Source organism: Marmota monax, unplaced genomic scaffold, assembly GCF_021218885.2.
Source record: "Marmota monax isolate L192 unplaced genomic scaffold, Marmota_monax_Labrador192_F-V1.1 WCK01_AAM20220418_F8-fsc00298, whole genome shotgun sequence".
Classification (NCBI taxonomy): domain Eukaryota; kingdom Metazoa; phylum Chordata; class Mammalia; order Rodentia; family Sciuridae; genus Marmota; species Marmota monax.
Window position 1 is genome coordinate 581,908 of NW_026694888.1, and position 21,600 is coordinate 603,507.

Consider the following 21,600-nt stretch of genomic DNA (forward strand, 5'->3'; position numbering starts at 1 on the left):
CACAGAAATAAAGTCTATTTTTATATGCTAAACTAGTACCTGAAACATCACAAAAATTTACTTAACAGTTCTAGTGGTCTGGTGGATCTCTTAGGCTTTTTTACATATACAAATCACATTATATACAACTCAAAAAAGAGGTTTTACTTCTGTTTTTTCGTGCATAAGAGTAAACATTCCCATTTTAGTACATACCCTTAAACCTAGGTTGAACTGCCTTCCCTTTTATTTCTAGTGTATTAATTTTGTCCTTTAACACTGTGAATCCTTACAAATGCACTTTCAGATGACACGATTCTTTCTTTGTACACCATAGACAACACTGACTTTCTGACGATAAACCAGGTATTGCTGTGGTGAGCTCCATTCATGTACTCAGTTCTCCAATAACTTACTTGTCTGGAAATAATCTCTTCCAATGGGATTGCTGTATTAGGGAACAACAGGAGCATAATACAAATTTCACATCTGCTTCTGCACAATTTCATTAGTGAGAAGCCAGGGGAACCCAGAAAACAACACCCCAGTGCCCAGCGACCTCAATCCACTGAATGCTGTAAGCCACTCCAGAAGCCTAGAGCCACAGCTCTCTATGGGGTCCAGACCCTGCCTTTCTACAACACCCATCATCCACAGCTGCACTCTCCACATGCACTTCCACAGGCAAACGATGGCACTTATTCAAGACACAGTGGCTCACTTGGCAGAGTCAGCTACGGTTTAAACACCCCTTCCAGTATGTTTCAAAAGTACTTGTCACTGTGATACTACAGGGTGAAGACTTTTAAGAGATCACAGGGGCTCTGCCTCAAGAATGGATTGATCTCTCAGTCCTGTTATACAGTGGTCTATCTTGCCAGGTGGTGCCCTCTCCCAGGTGACATCACAGCAAGATACTCCCTAGATGGCTCTGACTTTGGACTTCCTAGCCCTCAGAACTCTGAGATATTTTCTTATAATCACCCAGTTGGTAGTATTGCTGTAAGAGCAGAAAATGGTCTAAAATACCATTAAAGGTATAAAACTGGCATCACTTGACTGTGCTCCAATCTTGTCTTCCGTGTGTCACTGATGAAGGCTGTGTGTGCTGTGCCCCTGTTTTGCCATCAGCCCAGGGGTTTTGATACAAGCCTGCATTCATGCTGGTTGGCCTGGAAGTTCAAGGTGCCTTTTTAAACACTGCTGAACTTGCCATGGCCCTAAGATGTCTCTGCCAGTGTTAACAGATGCCAATCCACTTTTTTTGTTAACTGTAATGGGATAATGGGATGACATGAAATGGGATGTATTTCCTTCTTACCTGTTTCTGAAGTTTTATGAGACTTACATAATTTCTACCTCAAATGTTCAGTAGTAAAGCCATTGAGTCTAGAGTTTCTTCTGGGGAATGTTTTAAGATAAGTTCTACTTTTGTGGTATATAACTACTTGAGGGCCGGGGCTGTAGCTCAGTGGTAGAGCACTTGCCTCGCATGTGGGAGGCACTGGGTTCAATCCTCAGCACCACATTAAAAAAAAAAAAAAAAAACTAGAGCTTTTAAAAAAATATTTTATTCCTTGTTTTCAGTTTTGTCTTTCAGGGAGTTTTCCTGTTGCACACGATTATTTATTGGCCGAGGTTGCTCATGTCCTTCCCGTGACCTGTTCCATGACTGCAGGGTCTGCAGACTTTGTCTTCACTTCCGTCTTCATAATTTGGTCTCTCTCTGCTCAATCAAGTCAGAGGTGATCCTGGCATAAATTTTTACCAATCTGGCTCTAGGTCACCTTGATTCTCAATACTGTCTCTCTTCTCTTCCATGCTTCCTGCTCTTTATTATTTCATTCCTCCTACTTACTGAATTTAGTTTGTTCTTCATTTAAGTTTATGGTAAAAATTTTGGTGGTTCATTTTAACCTCCTTTTCTGGTTATGCATTTGAAGTCACACATTTTCCCTTAGGCACAGCTGAGGTTTAATGCCACAAATGCTGATATGTTGTCATTTCATTTTTCTTCAGCTTAATAATTTTCTGACGTCACTGGTCATCACCGAACATACTTTTGTAAGTGGCTATAGTCCTTCACAAGTCTGGAGACTTTCTTGAGGTCCACACAGAACACCCCTGATGAATAAGCCATGTCCCTGCAAAGGACACCTCAGAGTGTCACCTGGACCATGCTGCTGACACACCATTTAGGAATTGTATAAGCTTACTAGTTCTGTCTGACTTAACATGTTACTAAGAATGTTAAAAACTTATAGATTCATGCCTTTTTCCTATCAGATTCTCCAGCATGTATATTAGAGCTTTGTTATCATGTACATTCACATTTACATGTTTTTTTGGAAACGACTGATTCCTTTATCATTAGGGAACTCTTAAGGTTGCCCTATTCTATTCTCTCTTGATTACCTACTTACCTGCTTCCTAAGTAAACCTCCTCTATGCCTTTAACTGGCGCAAACTCGAGTTTTCTCCCATCATGCAGACCAAGAACCCTGCTGGTTCTAAGTCCAGTGCCCCCTTCTCTCTGGGAACTCCTCAAACCCTTCTTCAGAGACTGGTCTTCTCTGGTGACATCTCTTGGTGGCCCATGAGGGGAATTTTGGAGGCATCAACTTTGTGCAAGAGGGTTCAGGATAACAAACAAGCACGTGGACACCTATGAGCCATTTCCAAACTGCACCATTGGGTATAAGAAGCACAGGCCCTAATGGTTCAAATGAAGAGTGCAAACCTGGCAGTGCTGCGGGGACTCCCCATGCCACCTGTGCAACAGATGAGAACCTGCAGCTGCCTCTCACCACTGCTTCGCAGACGCTCTTAAACTGCACACACAGATACAAAGGAAGACTGTGGGTGTGACCCCTGAGGAGGGAAAGTCCCAGTGCCCTCAATCCAGAGGGTGGGGTGAGAACATGCTTGGGGTCCTCCCTCCCAGCTGACTTCACTGCCGTTCCTACAAGGAATTTTCTTCGTAGGAACTTTCTTCAGTACTTTTACTTTAAAATTTCATTTACTTAAAAAACAAAAACAAAGACCCGCCTTTCCTTGTGGCTGCACAGCACTTGCTGAGCAGCAAGGTCTTTCTTCCTGACTGTGAGTCACGTTCTCTGCCTGTGGCGTCCCCTCGTGTCCTCACGTGCTGTGCTGTGCTTCCTCGTCTTTATCCTGCTTTGCGAGGCATCACTAACTTCTGACAACTTGTACTGGGCCGTGTGGTGGTGGCTTTCTTTCTACTTATTTCACTGGTGCTTGCTGAGCTTTTTGGGATCCAGGACAACATGCATTTATGATTTTCATCAAATACCGACAATGCCCAGGCGCTGTGTTTTCAGTGTTTCCTCCCCCACCTTCTCTGTGACTTCGGTCACCTGTGTGTCAACTTGCTTGTCATGGGCCACAAAGGCCGGGAAGCTGTGCTTCATGTGCTCTGGGCTTTTCTGCCTTTAGCTCTGCTCTTCTGTGCTCAGTTAGACCTTTTGTACTTGTTTCCCTCCACGGTGCATAAAGTGCTCTCAGGCCAGGCTGATTCTCTCATACCAGATTTTCCTTTCTTTTTCACAGTGCTAGGGATAGAACCCAGGTGCCCGTGCATGTGAGACAAGTGCTCTAACACCGAGCTACATTCAACCCAGATGTTGTTATTTTAATCTCCTGAAATTTCATCTGGTGTTTTTTACTACCTTCCATTTATCTCAGTATATTCATGTTTTTCTTAAAGTATAGGGGCACTCTTAAGAGTTCTCAGAGCTAGTGGCACACAGCAGGAGGAATGATCATGAACTTATCACAACAAAAAAGGTTCCTGATTGTCATTTCTACATCTGGTCATCTGTGGATCTGGTCCTGTTGCCTCATTTTCCTCCTGTGAACTACCTTTTTGCTTCTCGGATAGCCAACAGTTCTTTATTGGCATTAACTACCATGAACGCACACTGCATGTGTGGGTGATGCCTCTCTGCGAAGCCCTTTGTCCTGGCAAGTGCTCGTCCTTGTGAACCCCGACATCTCAGGCTGTTGGTAGGCTGTGTGCTGGAGAGCCGACCTCATCCTTCATGTCCAGCCAACCCTGTTCCCAAGCAGGAACTCCCTGGAGCCTATCCTTGGTGCCCTGGGTGTTCGGTAAGACCTCTCTACTTTGGACAAGTGGAACTCCCCTTTCCAGACCACTGCGAGCTTTCTGGTCCTGTGCAGCTTCCAGCCAGCCCACAGTCTCTGGGTAGTTACATTTTACTCACGTTCAGCAATGGTATTCAGCCACAGCCTGAGGGAACCCCACTGCAGCTCTCTGGAGCCCTTTTTCTTTGGGGGAGTTCTGTCTTGCTACATCAGGTTTGAGCCACCCCAGCTCCCCTGAACTAGATCACATCTCTTTAGATGTTGAGACTGTTGTGTTCTTGATTCTCACCCCACCCCACAGCAGGGCCAGGGTGAAGGGCAGATGGCTGCAGTGCCTGCTTTCCTTCTTGCAGGATCAACCAGTGCGGGCCCAGCATCTTGTGCTGTCTTCTAGTTATTCAGGGTAGGAGGACTAATCTGGTCATCTCAGGGGCCGACCAACACAGAACTCAGCTCTAAATAAGCCACCAGTTCTTAAGAAGTTTCATGAGACACAGCTGTGGCTGCTCATGTGCTGTTGGTGGCTGCTTTCCCACTTCAAGGGCAGAGATAAATAGCTGTGCACACTGCATGGCCACAGAGCCCAAGATGTCTACTATCTGGCCCTTCAGAGAAAGAGACTCCTAGCTCTTCAATTACTACCACAGCCTATTTTTGAGTGTGACACACCACACTACATTTCTCTTCTCTACCAGAAACTTAAATTTACATCATTATTACAATCATGAAACTGAGCTCCTAAAACATGCTGAGACACTCACGTTTCTTCTCCAAGAATTCCACAGTTTCTTTCACTTCAGATGCATGAACTAATAACTCTAAGGAATACTCACTTGTCCGTGTTCAGGAGCAAAGCTTTTTCCAATGCCTACCTTAGTATTTTTGATAATTTTGCAGTTACCAAGAATGAAATAAAACATGATATGGTTAACAGAATTAATACATTCAGCATGTCCAAGGACATGCTGAAATACAACACATAGCATTGTCCATAAAATATAACAGGTGAATAATACAATGACATCTGATGTAACAAAAAAAAAAAGAATGTCAAGTAACCACTTAATTTCAATGAACTTTAAGAAATAAGGGTTTTAATTGTGCAGTAGAACTGTTATTTGCTTAAAATACATCCACCAGTATAATTTTAGGAGTTAGTAATTTTTTAACAAGAATTAAAAACAGTTCTGATTGATGAGTACAGCAGCTATCTGTTAACATGTAATAATGACTACACATAAACATTTTAGATTTTTCTGGATGAGAATTTTAGAGTGGTTTAGGGGTCTCTCAAGGCTCTTTCATGAGGAAATAGTCAACGTCAGCAAGATACAGTCCTGCATCTAAGTCTGCCTGGGGCTGGAGTGTGTTTCCAAGGGGGTCCCCCACATGGCTACCCAGACCTTAAGTTCCCCGCCTTGCAGCCTTCTCTATGAGCTGTGTGAGCGTCCTCAAAGCCCACAGTGGCTTCCCCTGGAGCCAGTGGACCCAAAGAGGGCAAGCTGGGAGCCACGAGGCCTTTTATGACCTAGTATAAGAAGTCATACCCCTTCATTTCTGCAGTGACCTCTGGCTATATAGGTAGTTGGGGGGGTTGTGGGGAGACGGGTCATGAAGACAAGGAGTTAAAGGTCACTTGAAGCCATTTTGGAAGTCAGCTGCCACAATGAGCAAAAACCAGACACGGTGCCACAGTAACCCAGCTACTGGGGAGGCTGAGGCAGGAGGATGGCAAGTTTGAGGCCAGTCAAAACTTAGGGAGGTCCTGTCTCAAAATCATAAAAAACTTAAAAAGAACTAGGGATGCAGCTCAGAGGTTGAGTACTCCGGGTTCAATCCCCAGTACTGCAACACTCCCTGCCAAACCCCCAACACTCATATGTAAAGAGATGAAAGAAAAATGATAACTCTACTCAAGCCAAATTTTTCAAGTGATTTGAGCCTGCCAACAAAGGAATCTTCCTTCTATTCTACGCAATGCTGTTGCTATACCCCATGGCTGGGAAGAGGGACAGCTAATTAATAACACTGAGGTATAAATTAGTTTCTTACCAACCACCATCAATGTGAACTCAAAACCTTTTTTCACTGATTTCCGGTGAACTTGATTGGGAAGATTTGCAAATCCAACATAGCCAGGAGTTTCTGGATTTATAAACTGAGTTGGTTGTTGCTAAAACAAGATTTAAATAAAAAAAGAAGAAGAGCTAATAAATAACTTGATTGTTTTTCAGATATAACCACTTAGACCTACAACAAATAAATAGGTGATAGTTCTAAAAAGCCATTTCTCAGAAAATGGTATTATTCACTTATGATCACTAAAAGAAAAACCAACAATCCCGTAGCTATATGCTAACCTGAAATGAACATTTTGTTAATCAATATCTGCTTATGAATTCAGCAACATATAAAAGGTACAAGTTTATTAATTCCTCTTAGTTGCAATTTCTAAGTTGAGATAAATGGAGTTACAAGAAAAAAAACAATCAAGCTTACAAAGAGTACTAAACTGAGTGGTTTCATTCAGCAGATGTGGCTACAGAACAATCTCCAACTAGACCCTTTGAGGGACACACTTATGAAAGGGAGACAGCTCCTCTGCCATCTTCCCAGCTCTGTGGGACACGGCATCACCACAGGCCAGGCTGGGGACCCACAAGTGGGTGCTGAGTATACAGCTTCAAAGACCAAAAAAGAAAAGCGCAAAGAGCATGTGAGCCTGCGCAGAAGCACCAGTGCTCCTAAGGGACAGGGCACCAACACAGAGTGGACAGAGAGGCAAATGGCAAGCCAGGGCCAGGCAGTAGCACCCTGAAGATGAGAAGAAGTTTCTAGAAAGACACAACTGATTTTTTAATTGGAAAGACATGAATCAGTCTCTTAGGATTACATTTTATAAACTGCATTCACATGTACATACAAGTGGAAGTAAATATACACAGATTTTAGTAGTGTTATTTTGCTGGGTGGAAAAATGGCTGATTCTTTTTTTTTTTTTTTCTTATCTGTGTCCCACACAGATAATACTTTTATAAAAAGCAAAAACTGATTATGATTTTTAAAAACCTGACAGCAATGGACAACAAGAGGCTCAAAGTCAGAAGGCAGGCAGAACTGATACTGTGACTTTAACCACAAGTTCCGTCTTTCTCAGCATGTGTCTTAGAATTCACTTACCTTAGGCTTTGAGCCAGCTCATCAGGGCTGACCTAAGCCAAATCATCAAGTCTAAGAGCTCCATCAAGCTCAGCATGATAAACTACCAGAATTTAAAATCACTATTTGATTAGTCCGCTGGGAATGACCTAAGGAGGCTAAATGGATTGTTATTGCTGTGTTCAGAAAAAAAAAAAAAAAAAACTGAGAAAAGAGACAGCTCAAAACTCTTAGAATGACAAATTAGACTTCTTTATCTCAATGAATCAAACATGTAAGTCCTGACTGTAAAAAGTTTGAAAAAATAGATCAGTTTCTCCTTACCCTGTGTATATATGATAAAGCAGGATCTTACCTTAGACATCTTTCCTGGTGTCTCCTCTATCTGTTAAAAACAAAGCAAAACCCACCTCAGTGTCTGCACATGTATACCACACAAAACCCACCTCAGGGACTGCACATGTATACCATATATGCTTCTCACGGGCCTCAGATACATCCCCAGAATCATGAAAAATCACCTTTTATCACAGAGGTAAATTAGATTTAAATGTCGGACACAGACGAAAGCAACCATATGCCTCATGTACATGTGATCCATTCCACATTTTCAATATTAAGCTTTCTTTTCAGCACTGGCTGACTACATGCTAGACACTAACTCTTCGCCATCCAGGGTGCAAAGGTGCCAAGCTGCAGAGTGAGCAGGATCAAGGCACCCGAGTGCTAGGGAGTCCACAACATTTTTAAAGAAGTCTAGAATCTGTAGACAAATCTTAGAAGCCTTGAAGCATTGGGAAACACCAGCACTGTTGGCTGACCTTCAGAAACAAGGTCAGGAGACAGGCCTGCAGTCCAATGCGATTCCCTCTGAGGCTCAGAAACAGTACTAAGTGCCTTTCACTTTGCTGTTTTCCCTCTTTTACCTAAATCATGAATATTGCACACTCCAAGTGTCTCTTCTAAATGGAAATATTCCCAAGCATCTTGGAAGAAATGAGGTCCCCAAATACATGCAGTGTATTTGGTCTGGTTATTCAAGGTAATAGGGCAGTAAGATTCAAGAGCCCTTGAGTTTATGGTAACGTCTCCTAGAACGCCTAGGTTACAGTCTTGATTCTTCTTTTTAGAGGCCCACTATATGCCTTGGTCTTGGAAAACCTAGGAAATCTCCTTAACAGTAGAAGTTCCCACAGGAGAAAAAGAGATGGAAGAAAAAAATAAATTTTCCTAACAACAAAGATCAGACTCTATACATTAACCAACTATGTGAAACTGTGTAAGAGAGGTAAATTTCCTTGAGTGGAAAGGATAGTCTAGAAAAATTCTAGTAGACGAGAACTGAAAAGAGTAACTACCTCAGCAAAACCTAAGGTTGGAAAAGGAGTAGAGGAAGAGGTGAGGGTCAGATAGAAGCACACACATTGACAGAAATGACCACCTCAACTTCCAACAACAAAAACTAGTGTCTGATTAGGAAAGAAGAGGAAAGCCATTGAAGAGAAATAGAGGAGACCCTCCATATTAAGAGAAAATAGGTAACAGACAACAATTTGATCACCCAGCAAAGATAAGGAAAAAGAACAAGAGCAAACAGAACCAACAGCAACCCTCAATCAAGACAAAAGGGATGAAATTCAAAATATCTGCCATCAGTATAAATGTAAAGGAACCTCATTTCTCCTTAAAAAAAAAAAAGAAAAAAAAAAGAAAAGAAATAGGACCTGTGACGTAACTCAGTTGTAGAATGCTTGCCTAGCACATGTGAGGTCCTGGGTTGACCCCAGCACCAAGAACTTTAAAGTTTTCACAAATCAAGAGGGCTGGGGACGTGGCTCAGTGGTGAAGCCCTTGCAGCAGGATGGGAGGTAGATTGGTTAGAACAGAAATGTGCTTAAAACTAAGGACCAGAGAAAGGCTGAAAGACACCACACCAGGGCAAACCCGAGGAGCGACAGGATTAGCATGAGTCAGGCAGGGTTCAAGGTAAAAGAACTAAACAGCAAAGACAAGAACACAAAGTTAAGTTAATAAAAATATAATTTGAATGAGGAAACATCCATGGGCCTTTCTCAGAACCGGATAGATGCAGGGAACACAGGATGAGAGAGGCAGAGTGGACTGCGAAATCCCACAGACACATCTGACTTAGCAGAGGACGCTGGACTCAACCAAGAAAGCATCTGAAAGAATAAAGTAAAACTTTAAAAATTGGGGTTTACACGTATTAGAGAACAGTGAAAATTGAAGAAAAGAGAGGACACATAGGAATGGTGGGACAAAAGGTGGCACGGAGGGAAAGGCGGAAGAAGGGGTGTGCTCCTGGCCCTGGAAAGGACTGGACAACCTCCCAGAGCCAGCGTCACCCAGAGACAAGACTAGGTGGAGTAAGAGCTGATTCTACAGCTCAACACAGAGCAAGTACCAGGGCCAAGCCCTGCGCAGGAAGGGAAACTCTCCACTGTACTTTATGAAGGCTGCATGGTTTAATAAGAGATCCAGAGGGAAAGGGGCGGTGAGGGAAGGAGAGAGGAAACAAAAGAAGCACCTTCAGGAAGGAAGGGGCCGACACACCGGAGTGAATCTCACTCATGAATATCAGAAGTTAATCTCACTCATGAATATCAATGCAAAAATTCTAAAAAAAATATTTGCTAGCAACTGGATTCCAGAAACATATCAAAAGGTCCCGTCACTGGGGTTGGGTGGTGGCTCAGTGGCAGAGTGCTGACCTAGCATGCGTGAGGTACTGGTTTCGATTCTTAGCACCATATATAAACAAGTGAAAAAAATAAATATACAAAAAACAAAAATATATATACATTTTTAAAAAAGGCTCTATTACTATAAGCCATCACAACAACATATTAAAGAAAAACTCATGGATAAATGCATGTTGATGAGGTATACAATAAAATTCAGCAACCAATCCTAATATAAAAAATAAAGAAACTACTTAAATATAACTCAGGATTATTTCCCAAAACCAATGTCAAATGCTATTCCCTAATGCTAAACCTACGTGAATTACAATTAGTAACTGAGCTCGAATGTCCATTACTATTACAAAGCTGGGGCCTTCCAGGAAACTTAGGCAGCATGAAGACCCCCTCTTCAAACGATCAAGCCAGAAAGATTTCAGACGTGATTCAGAGTTAACAGGAATGAGTTTATTGAAGGGGTAGGAAAAGGGAAAGGGGACACTCTTGAGGGTGAGAGTAGGTGCTCTCAGAGAGGAGAGGGACCACGTGCCTGTCCTACACTCCAGTTTTACTGGGGTCCCAGAAGTTTCCAGAGAGTCCTGCCCAGGTTCACCTCTTGACTTCTGACTGACAGCAAGACGATATCAGACTTTTAAGTCCCACTGCCATGGCAACTGTAAGTCCCCTTGGCCCATGGTAACCAGTTCTAATTGGATTCTTCATGTATTCTTACAGATTTTACAGTTAGGAGGAACTAATCCTTATCTCCAGAGTTTCTCCTGCAGATAGGCAGTTTGCTGAGGAATGTGACATGTCCTGTCCACTTAAGCCAGGCAGGGCTGTGGGCAAATTGCTTCTTGGAAAAGAAAGCATGTGGTGTTCAGCACGGTGGGCCCATTTTATGGAATTATTCTTTTAACCTTGAGTTCCCACCATCCTCAACTGTCTGTCCCTTAACATTTTCTACACATATTTTTAAATACTTATAAAAAACTTCAAGGCATAATTCAACACCCCCCCCATGTGCCACCCATTATCCAGATTCAAAAATTACCAATTCAAGGCCAATCCCAGTTCATCCACCCTCACTCTTAGTCTTCCAGTCCAGGACTACTGTGCAGTCAAACCTAGACCCAGCATTTCACTTATACTTTGGTATGCATATCTAAAAATAAAGGCTCCTAAAATGACATATCTGAGGAAATAAAAGCTTTTTGATGTAATCAAAAAAAACAGTATTCATATTTTTCAATTGTCTGGACTTTTTTTTTCATTTTGACAAGAATCTAAATAAGATCTGGATATTGCAATTTTACCATGATTATTTAATACTACTTCAGTGAGTTTTGTGAATGCAGTGAAATAAGGTGAAAACACAAAACAAAAACTGTTGCTGACAGGACTGAATACACAGAAAACAGAAACACTGGGGTTAAAAAAAAATAATTCTAAGCCAGGCATGGTGACAGATGCTCACGGTCCCAGATGCTTAGGAGACTGAGGCAAGAGGACCACTTGATCCTGGGTTGGAGGCCGGCTAGGGTAACATAGCAAGACTATGCCCCTACCCACTTCCAAAAGAATTTTAGAATAAGATAATTCAATAGGGTGTCTAAATACAAGATGGATATTAACTAAGTCAAGTTTCTCCCAATACTAGCAATAAATAAGGAATGTAAAGAGGGAAAATGTCATTGACATCAGAAAAATCAAACACATAGACATAGGAACAAGTTTAGGAACAAGAGAAAATAGGTCCTATGTGAACCAAATTATTTTCCTTTTCCCCAGATTATCATAATTAGGTCTAATTCTAAAAGGAATCTCTAATGATGGGCTTTGTTCTTAAGGGAGCATGTAGCCGACCTTCCCATTCCTGTGGAGGTACAGATCTCTGCAGACAGAGGAGTGGCACCTGCTTTACCAGCTATTATACCTACCCAACCTAAACCAAGACCCTGTGACAGGAAGACCAGAGCCTCTCTTGGACCCTCGGGCCCTGGTTTTGGCCGCTGACCACCTTCATTTGCACACCGTTCAGACATTGGCCTCATGTTGCCCTTGACCTCTACTCTGCTGTGCTCCTCCAGGGAAAACGGTGACTTCCACTTCTGTCTGGTTCCTCCATATCAAGACCTTCTCCCGAGACACAAGTATGAGAAAATGGAGGAAAAATGGAGAGCACACTATTTTATGTCAATTATGAATTCCAGGCTACAAATTCTTAGAAGACATTCAACTCTGCTGTAATGTCTCCTATTTGTTTCACATTAATTTTTTTTTTGAATCATAGTTTGGATCCACAGAGGTTTTCTAACAATTTAATTTATTAACTAAATAAAATAAAAGCTGAAAAGGAACTGAACCTTTGGAGCACCTGGTTTTCAGTGAGAAGGCTCTGATCTAGTAAGACTGCTGAGCACTGTAATTGATTAAAACCTCGGGTACAGACCAATGGGATCCCCCAACTCTCAAAAATGTGGTCAAGTGAAAAAGTTCTGTTCTTTCACACTATGCTCATTCCAGATGCTGCAAGCTGTTTATAAGTTCTTTATCCTTGCCTCACACAGAGCAATACCCTCATCCAAATTTGCATATAATAAACCAACTTACCCAAACAAGGGATCAAGAACAAAGAAAACTACCCCGGCATTATAAATTCTTATTTTGCAAGTGGCATTTATATTAATGAAATACAAATGAGAATTATCATTCATTTATATATGTTACCCTATATCACCCCAAGTTCACAAAGTGATCCCCCAACTTTCAACACAGGACTCCAAAGGTTCATCATTCCCTATCCAAAGGGCTTAAAATGTTTCCACATTTGGAAATTCTTTCCATCTGAGGAAGGCATATGTATTCTAGTACCCTTCAATCAAGGGAACTTTATGTAGAAACTGGCCCAACCACCAGCACAAAGTGGAGTAAGTACAGGCAATATCAACAAACTCCCTCGGCTCTTCAGCCAGATTAGTTTTGGTGCACCCTTTTCTCTAGGAAAAAACAACTTTTTCCATTTACAGAAGACTCTATATTTTTGGAATTCAGAAAAACCTGAATCTCATGAATTTAGGTCCTACCCTCTTTCCCTAGGTCACCCTGCTAAATGAGAACGAAAAGCTTATCTCATATAAAAACTCTAAACTGTGGCATTGATGAGAGAGATCAGAGTGGAATACTGAAAAAGTATCAGCTAGACATAATCAGTATACACTGTCAGTGCTATATAGGACCCCAAAAATAACCACTAAAAATAATGAACCTCAAACTAGAAGCACCAGTAAATCGCTTTCTTAGCCCCCCCACGTCATGGTAGTTTTCCTTATAATGACAAAACTTCCCTATATCTTAGAAATACTTGATATCACCTACTACGTGCTGGTCACCGTGCTAGGCAACGTGAGGGTGACCACTACCTCACAGCATCGGGCGAACACCTATGCAGCCTGCAAATCCAGCACAAGCAGCGGGCAGGAACAGCAGGCGAGCGGAAGGCGCAGAAGGTGGCCAAGGTGGGGGCACCGGCCGGGCGCGGCGGACCGTGGCAGTGTGCACTCCCAGCTCAGCGCGGCTGCGTCGTGGGTCTGCGCGTCTGCAGAGCCCACAGGGTCGCGCGGTGCCGAGGCGAAGTGGAGCCAGAAAGCTACGGGAACCAGGCGTGGCCCGCCCGGCTCAGCGCCCTCCCCACTGGGCCCCCATCCCCGCTGTCCCCTTCGGTGCAGGAGGCCCTTTGTCCAGCGTCGCCGGTGCCGGCGGAAAGCCACTGCGGACAGGCCCTGCGGCCTCTCTGCCCACTTATCGCCCACGTCCATCATATCGGCGCGACGGGCTCCGCGACCCTGAGCTTCGCAAAGGTCGCGGGGTGGCCGGCAAGTCCTCCACATCTCCAGGACGAAATGGCACCGTTGGAGGGACAAGATGGCCACAGGACCGAAGCGCCCGGCGGACCCGGCTCCGCCGCCTCCCTCTCTACGCTCGCCTGCTCGCGGGCCCGCCGGGAGGCCCATCCTCGGGGCCGCGCGGGGGACCGCGGCGTCGCAGGCTCGCCGCCCTCGGGCAGGGACCCTCCCGCCGCGCCCCTCCCCCGCCCGGCACCCGCAGCAGACCGGCGCTCGAGCAGGGGCGAGCGCAGCGCCCCGCATCCCCTCGAGAGGGTCGGCCCGTAGCTCCAGGCCGTGCGGCAACGGGACAGTCGGGCAGACTCACCTTCCGATCCGCCAAACCGCAGAAGAGGTGCAGACCCAACGCGCCGCCGACCGGACCCGCCCCGCCCCGCCCGCCCGCGCGCAGGCGGATTGCGTCATCGAGCCGCCCCGCCCTTGCCAACACCTTCCTGGCCCGAGCCTCCCGGCCTTCCTCCCCTCCCCCGCGCGGCCCCATAGCGCAGGCGCACAAGCGTCCGCGGCGTCCGCCTCTGCGCAGGCGCCTTGCCCCTCCCACGGCGGTTGGCCATATAGAGGCTGGGGGCGGGGGGAGGTCAAGCGTAGCCTCTTCTCCTTTACCAAGATGGCGGCTTGTCCCTGTTTCGCCACATTTCCTACCTTATGAGCTTGGTTTCCTCACGCTAATAAGAGTGGTACAGGTAACTAGAATCTTCGCCTTACGGGAAACTGGACTGGGAGAAAGGGCGCTTCTCTAGAAGGAGCCAGGTGGCCGCTGAGGGTAAGGGCAGCCGGGGACGGGCAGGTGGCGGCGTGAGTGCAGAGGGCTGACGGGGAGGGGGCCTTCGCCTCTATCCTCTCCTCCAGGAAGATGGCGGCAGCACCGAGCTGGCAGCGCCGAGAGGGGCTGGGCTGCGGCTGGCGAGCCGCCGGCGGGCTCCTCTAGCCGCCGCCGCGGCCGTCTCGATGGCACGTTGCCGCGCCGGGATTGGCTGCGCATGGGTCAGGTGGGGCGCGGCCCGCGCACACCATAGAGTCGGGCCCGTCCCGGGGGACGTGGCCTTCCTGCGCCAGCCCGGGCCCGCGCCCCGCGGGGAGGGCGGAGCCGGCGCGGCCTTCGCTTCTCCTAGTCAGAGGCGCTAGGTGAGACCTGCGGTGTGCTCAGCGCGCTGGCTCGCAGCGGCCGGCCCAGGGTCCAGCGGGGATGTTCTTTCCTCTGCCGCGTGTGGCCTACGGCCCGGGCAGCCGTCGGAGTCTCCCGCCTCGGCCTGACGCCAAGGCCGCTGTGCAGGAAGCCTCCCTGCGCGCCCCTGACCACGAGGAAACCCTTCCTGCTTCACTAGCGGGTGACAGGCGTTGAGACCCGGAGCTGTTCTGACACAAGGCCCGTTGCGAGGGTATTTTTGTGAGTGGCCCCCTTGGAAGGGGGCCAGGTGCTTAGGTTCGCTGACTTAGAAGACGAGGGTCAGCTTTGACGTGGTGTTTGCATTCCGAGTGAACCAAAAGAGAACTGACGCGTTTTGCGTATTAAACAGTGCACACGGGCGAAGAAACGTTTGGAGTAACCTGTAGAGGCGGTGATCTTCACTTGCAGGATGACTCGTCCTTCAGTTTGGGGGTTTGTTATTTGTAGATGTGCAGTTTCAAAACTACCCCAAGATCTCAGGCAATGACTTCACACATTTAGTGTCTTCAGTCGCTTTCTTAGCAGGCAGCTTTCTTAAAACATCTTTAAGATAAAGTCACAAGATAGTTGAGCTGTTGATAGTTTAATGTTCCTTGTGGAAACAAACCTGAAATACTGAAACATTGGATGAAACCTAGCGCCTTTGTGTATATTTCAATTATTTCCAACACTCAGAGTGCCCCAGGATAAATTCATTAAGTGTGTGATACAGTAGAATGCTCAGAAGTAGTGTTTTAAAGTAGCTCAGAAAGTTTTGGTTAAGAATAACCTTCATCTCCAGGGGCTTTCCTATAATCCCAACTGCTCTGGAGGCTGAGGCTGGAGGACCATCAAGTTCAAGACCAGCCTGGGTAACTTAGTCAAACTTTGTCTCAAAAATAAATACATAAAATAAAGCTGCCATCATGTGCATTCCTATTTCTCTGGATCCAAAACATCAACAGTTAACCTACTGTGAGAATTTAGGACTCGGGGAAAATGGAGACTACTTTCTCAAGCCTCAGTGACAACTTTAGAAGGTCCATTAACTAATTCACAATAATGGTGAAACTTTCCTGATACTGTTAGTTGTGCTATGAGCCAAGGCTGTGTAGAGGCTTGTCTCATTGTACCTAGAATCACTAATGCTGCCTGGGAAGAGTGCCAATGTATTGCAGAGTCCCTGTCACAGCGGCAACTCCATCAGGCAGGTTGATTCTTAGTGGCCTGATGAGAGACTTTCTTGGGTCATTAAGTCTCTGACTTTGTTGTTGTAGTCTGTGGCTGTCTGCCTAAGTCTCAGGGCTCACTTCTTTAGTCACTTTTACTGAAAAAGTGATTACATGATACTTTGGGCTAAAGCAATGTTTTATTTTTTCCTCCCTCCTAATTTCTAGAATCAGACATTTTACAGGTAGAATTTCTGGTAGGCTGTTGTTTGGGCAGATATGCCCGAGTTCCTCGAATACCATTGAAGAAGAGCCAGATGCTTTCTGAAACATGTCTGGGCATCTGTCATCGTATTAGTCATCCTTGTTGGTGCTTGCTGTGAGGTTGGTAACAATATGTTGACCGTGTGTATGCTCCCTTACTATGTTTAATTGACATTCATACAAATTCTAAAATAAAACTCTGACATGACTTTTTTATGCTCATATATGAGTACAGGACCAGTGTAACTCCACACCACGAACAACCACAAAATGAAGTTACACCCCATGTACATATGACATGTCAAAATACCCGGTTCTGTCATGTATGACTAAAAAGGACAAATAAAAGAATAAAATAAAAATCATTTCAAGTCAAGATCATATCTTCCTATGATTTAGTGTCAAATACACAGTAGGGGCTGGAAAGGAAAAGTTCTAGTGTCCTTCCGCAGTCTCATTCCTCCCTTCAGAGGACCCTCTGCGCCTCCTCATGGCCTCCCTGGGCCTTTGTTTCCAAGTCTCAAGAGCAGGTTTGCTTAACTCACTTGCAGCTCCCACCCTGTTTGACAGGAGAGAGTGAATGTGGAGTTTCGGGCTTTCTTTCACCCCTTCTTTCCCTGTGCAGACAGATCATGGCTCCCCAGAGTGGGTGTGTCCTCAATTTGGTGAGATCAGTGTGTGTGTGTGTGTGTGGGGGGGGGGTGTTTAGTGTTTATATTGTGACTACACAGTGCCATTCACAGCTAGGCCAAGAGGTGTAATAGGGTTATTTTTATTTTCCTGGATAATGTTTTGTTTTCCCTGGAGTTATGAATTTTGTTTGGTTTTTGTTTGCTCCTTGCTTAGTTTTCTACATGTCGATAAAGTCTGTTTCCAAGGAATCTAGTGCTTTTATCTGGTGAAAGGCAGTGTTCTATTCATTTCCTTGTGGATTGGTTCTTCCAGTGCTGAGCACTGCAGCCTTGGCTGCCTGGACTGTGCCTCATGCCACCGCAGCTCCCTGCGTGTTGGGACCTGGGTCTTCTGGAGCCCAAGTTCTGCCGTCTTCACTGTCACCTTGCTGGAGCACATGCTGGCAACCCTGAGGGCAGCTGCAGGGAGGTGAAGTGCCTAGGGCTCACGTGTCTTCAGGTGCTGTGTTCTGCCTTGTGCCTGCGCGCAAACCTAACATGGTTTTGTCCTCTGCACCACGGTCGCTAAAGTCTTAGGCCATCCTGAGTGTGGAGCCTTCACGCGTGACTGTTTTGGCAAAGGTCAAAGGCTCTCTCTGGAATTAAGAACACCAAAAACAAGATTCCTTTGGGGTCTGTTTTCAGAGTCTGTTGACTCTGGGCCTCTTTATTTGGAAATTTGTGTTCCTGATCCTGAGTTTCTTAATTCAGCACTTTGACTTCTTCCCCTTTGCTTTTTCTTTCTTTCTGAAATTCTGTCAGATTCCTGATTGGCACTCTTAATTTTCATTGGTTTTCTATTCCCAAATTATAAATTGGTGGATTATAGTTGGTTATGTATACGGGGCACAAAATGATGCTTATAAATACAATCTGGAATAACAGAATTGAGCTAATAAGCATATCCATCGCTCCACAAACTTGATTCCTTACAGTGGAAGCTTTGACATTTACTGTCCGTGATTTTAAAATGTTAGATACATTATCATTTACTGTGTTCACCACATGCACCCCCACACAGCCTCTATTGAGGCTGTGTGCCCTTAGTTTCCCCTTTCTTTCTGGAATGTATTCTCAGATTTATAGTCCCTTTGCTGAGTTGTTCTCATTTTATTTCTAAGAGCTTTCCCTTGGTCCTTCCATTTCTGGTTCATAAACTATCTTTGTTTCACAAATGTAATGTGTCCTATTTTCTGTGGATTTTGAGTTTTTCGTCAAGCTTTCCCTGAAGTCACTGTTTGCTTCAGGCTGCTCTTTGTTTGTTCATTCATTTCAGGGCTTTTCTGGGTTCTCTGGTCATGTGTTTGTGCCTGGTGCATGCCAATGGCCCCTGAGTGTGTAGTCATGGCTTGTGTGTCGTGGCACCCTCTGCAGAAGCCTCTGCTGGACTGTCTCCTCGTAGCCCTCATCAGCTTCTTTGGGTCTCCACAGGCTCCCTGGAGGAATGCTCTGCCTGTTGCTTGTGTTAGGGGGCCACATGAGGGCGGGGGGTTGGGGGTCTGAGCACCAACCAAGAAAGATATTGCTGCCTATTTCCAGAGTGGATCCCTCTCCACGGTGACTGTTGACCCCAGGTCAAAGATTCTGTTTCCCTTTCCAGAGGAAGCTGTAGCAGTCTTTGACCAGAATAGGAGAGGGACAGCTGCTCAGTATTGCAGTTTGGTGTGAATCTAGAGGCTTTTTGCTTTTTAAGTTCTCAGTGCTGTTTTCAGCGTGCCTTTTCCCTCCTTCATTAGTGGTGTTGGCCTGCCATATTGCTGGTGTAGGTTTCAGCCCTTTCACGTCTGTTGCCAGCTCCAGTCTCTCTGGTCTTTTTAAGGCTTTTATCTCAGATTTTTTTTTTTTTTTTTTTTTTTTGTCTTTCTGTTTCTATCTTTAAAAAGAGGATCCTTGACTCTGATTTCAGAGGCACTTTGGGTGGAGTGTAGGTGAACTGGGGATCTGACAGCTGCTGCCTCCTCTAAGAGGAGAGCAGGTGTGCCCTGCTGTGCTGCCATGGAGGTCCCATTTTAGTGTAGGGAGAAAGGCAGTCAAGGGGCCAGCAGATGTGGAAGGAGGAGAAGGAGGTAGAACAGCAGGAGACACAAGCTGGGTGTTGGCCATTCAGGAGGCCTGCAGGGAGCAAACAAGCATGGTCAGTCATCTGGGGAGCGAAGCAGGGGCAGCCATGCATCCAGCACATTGACGGGATGTGGGGCTCCAGGCGGTGGAAGAGCAGAGCAGAGCCAGGGGCAGCAGGAGTGCTGGAGGTTGAGGACGCAGGCAGGCAGATCTCAAGGCCCTTGGTGGATGCTTCTGCAGCAGGCTGACCAGTAATGGTGCTGGAGGGTCATGTGGGAGGCGACCTTGGGCCAGGCCTTTTGAAAGCGTTCTTACTCTTCCCTTCAGCCATAAGGTACCATGACCCTCCCTTGCCAGAGAGACCTGAGCCAGACTGCATCAATGGGTAGCAAAACATGACTTTTGTGTGTGTGTGTGTGTGTGTGTGTGTGTGTGTGGTGCTGGGGATTGAACCCAGGGCCTCGTGCATGCAAGGCAAGCACTCTACCAACTGAGCTATGTCCCCAGCCCAAAACATGACTATATAACCAAAATTCCTTTCTGGAGAACTGCTCCCTTAAAACAGGATGGTTTGATGTTGTCAACGCACCAGAACTTTGGCAGACTTCGGGATCTCAGATGGTCAGCCTACTTTGTCTACCACCTGCGTAGCTGAGGAAAAGTATCCTTTTCCTCAGTCGAGTTTCTCGTCTGGCTGACCTTCCACAATGCCATTTTGAGCTTACAACTTGGGTTTCATTTAAGACATGGGCTTCTGTTCATTCCCACTGCTGTGTTGGCTGACTGGATTTCTCTTTGTCTTCAGTATGTGTCCTGGAACATGCTTGTAGGAAAGGGGGTCGAGTTGCGAGCATTTCAGCTTCATGTCAAGAAATGCGGATGGCCAGTAAACTGAACAAGATTTCAGTCTCACCAGTGGTCAGGGAATTGCCCTTCTGGAGTTCCACCCACATCAGACTGATGGACAGTAGACAGGACCATCTGGTGGTTGTTCAGAGAACAAGAGCAGGGCTCCTCAGAGGCAGTGACTGAAGATGGTGGAGCCCATGCAAGGCAGATTTACTCTCGCAGTATGGATCCGTGTATTGCTGGAAATTGTATGTCCAGTAATTTATCCTATAGAAATCATATGTTCAGGAATTTATCCTTGGAGGTTCAGGCCCAAGTGAAAACAAATTTTCTTCTAGGCTTTTTTTTTTTTTTTTTTTTTTTTTTAAGAGACTCAGTTTGACACAGTGGAAAGAAGGTTGACTTTGAATGAGGTAGACACTAACTAGCTGCTAAGCCTTAGCAAGCTGGATAATCTCTAACCTCTTTTTTTTTTTTTTTTTTTAAGAGAGAGAAATTTTAATATTTATTTTTTTAGTTTTCGGCGGACACAACATCTTTGTTTGTATATGGTGCTGAGAATCGAACCCCGGGTCACACGCATGCCAGGCGAGCGCGCTACCACTTGAGCCACATCCCCAGTCCTCTTCTGGGCTTTTTTAAAATTATTATTTTAAAACATTGAGAAAAGGAAACAAAAACTCAGAGGTCCCATTAGTAGGGGGTTTTTTAAATTATGCTTACTCCATTCAACGTGCAGTTTTTATGAGGAAAAGTTTTATGTAAAGTTTATAAAGATGGCCATGACCTATTTTTAAATGGATGTAGGTGAGCTGTCAGAGAAATGCAAATCAAAACCACCCTAAGATACCATCTCACTCCAGTAAGATTGGCAGCCATTAGGAAGTCAAACAACAACAAGTGCTGGCGAGGATGTGGGGAAAAGGGTACACTTGTACATTGCTGGTGGGACTGCAGATTGGTGCAGCCAATTTGGAAAGCAGTATGGAGATTTCTTGGAAAGCTGGGAATGGAGCCACCATTTGACCCAGCTATTCCCCTTCTTGGTCTATTCCCTAAAGACCTAAAAAGAGCATGCTACAGGGACACTGCTACATCGATGTTCATAGCAGCACAGTTCACAATAGCAAGACTGTGGAACCAACCTAGATGCCCTTCAATAGACGAATGGATAAAAAAAATGTGGCATTTATACACAATGGAGTATTACTCTGCATTAAAAAATGACAAAATCATAGAATTTACAGGGAAATGGATGGCATTAGAGCAGATTATGCTAAGTGAAGCTAGCCAATCCCTAAAAAACAAATGCCAAATGTCTTCTTTGATATAAGGAAAGTAACTAAGAACAGAGTAGGGACGAAGAACAGGAGAAGAAGATTAACATTTAACAGGGATGAGAGGTGGGAGGGAAAGGGAGAGAGAAGGTAAATTGCACGGTAATGGAAGGAGACCCTCAGGGTTATACAGTGGAGGGGGTAGAGAGAGAGGAGGGGAGGGGAGGGGAGAGGTGGGGAGGGGGGAGGGTGGATGATGGGAAAGGCAGCGGAGCACAACAGACACTAGTAT

The 21,600-nt window shown here is 45.3% G+C and overlaps 2 protein-coding genes across 4 annotated transcripts in view; one reads left to right on the forward strand and one right to left on the reverse strand.

Annotated features, from left to right (window-relative positions):
• The window catches only part of Septin2 (septin 2), a 37,262-nt gene extending 22,611 nt beyond the window's left edge, over nucleotides 1–14,651 (reverse strand). The window contains exons 1-3 of one of the 2 annotated variants that reach the window (XM_046426773.2): nucleotides 14,513–14,651; nucleotides 7,619–7,648; nucleotides 6,157–6,277 (exon numbers count right to left, since the gene is read on the reverse strand). In XM_046426773.2, the coding sequence (XP_046282729.1) occupies nucleotides 6,157–6,277; nucleotides 7,619–7,627 (130 nt within the window). In that variant the 5' untranslated portion in view covers nucleotides 7,628–7,648; nucleotides 14,513–14,651. Of the gene's footprint in view, nucleotides 1–6,156; nucleotides 6,278–7,618; nucleotides 7,649–14,177; nucleotides 14,251–14,512 lie in introns of those variants that run through there. The other variant, XM_046426774.1, reaches the window with a different exon arrangement.
• The window catches only part of Hdlbp (high density lipoprotein binding protein), a 55,085-nt gene continuing 47,892 nt past the window's right edge, over nucleotides 14,408–21,600 (forward strand). The window contains exon 1 of one of the 2 annotated variants that reach the window (XM_046426770.2): nucleotides 14,408–14,553. The gene's annotated coding sequence lies outside the window, so the exon portion shown is untranslated. Of the gene's footprint in view, nucleotides 14,634–21,600 lie in introns of both variants that reach the window. The other variant, XM_046426771.2, reaches the window with a different exon arrangement.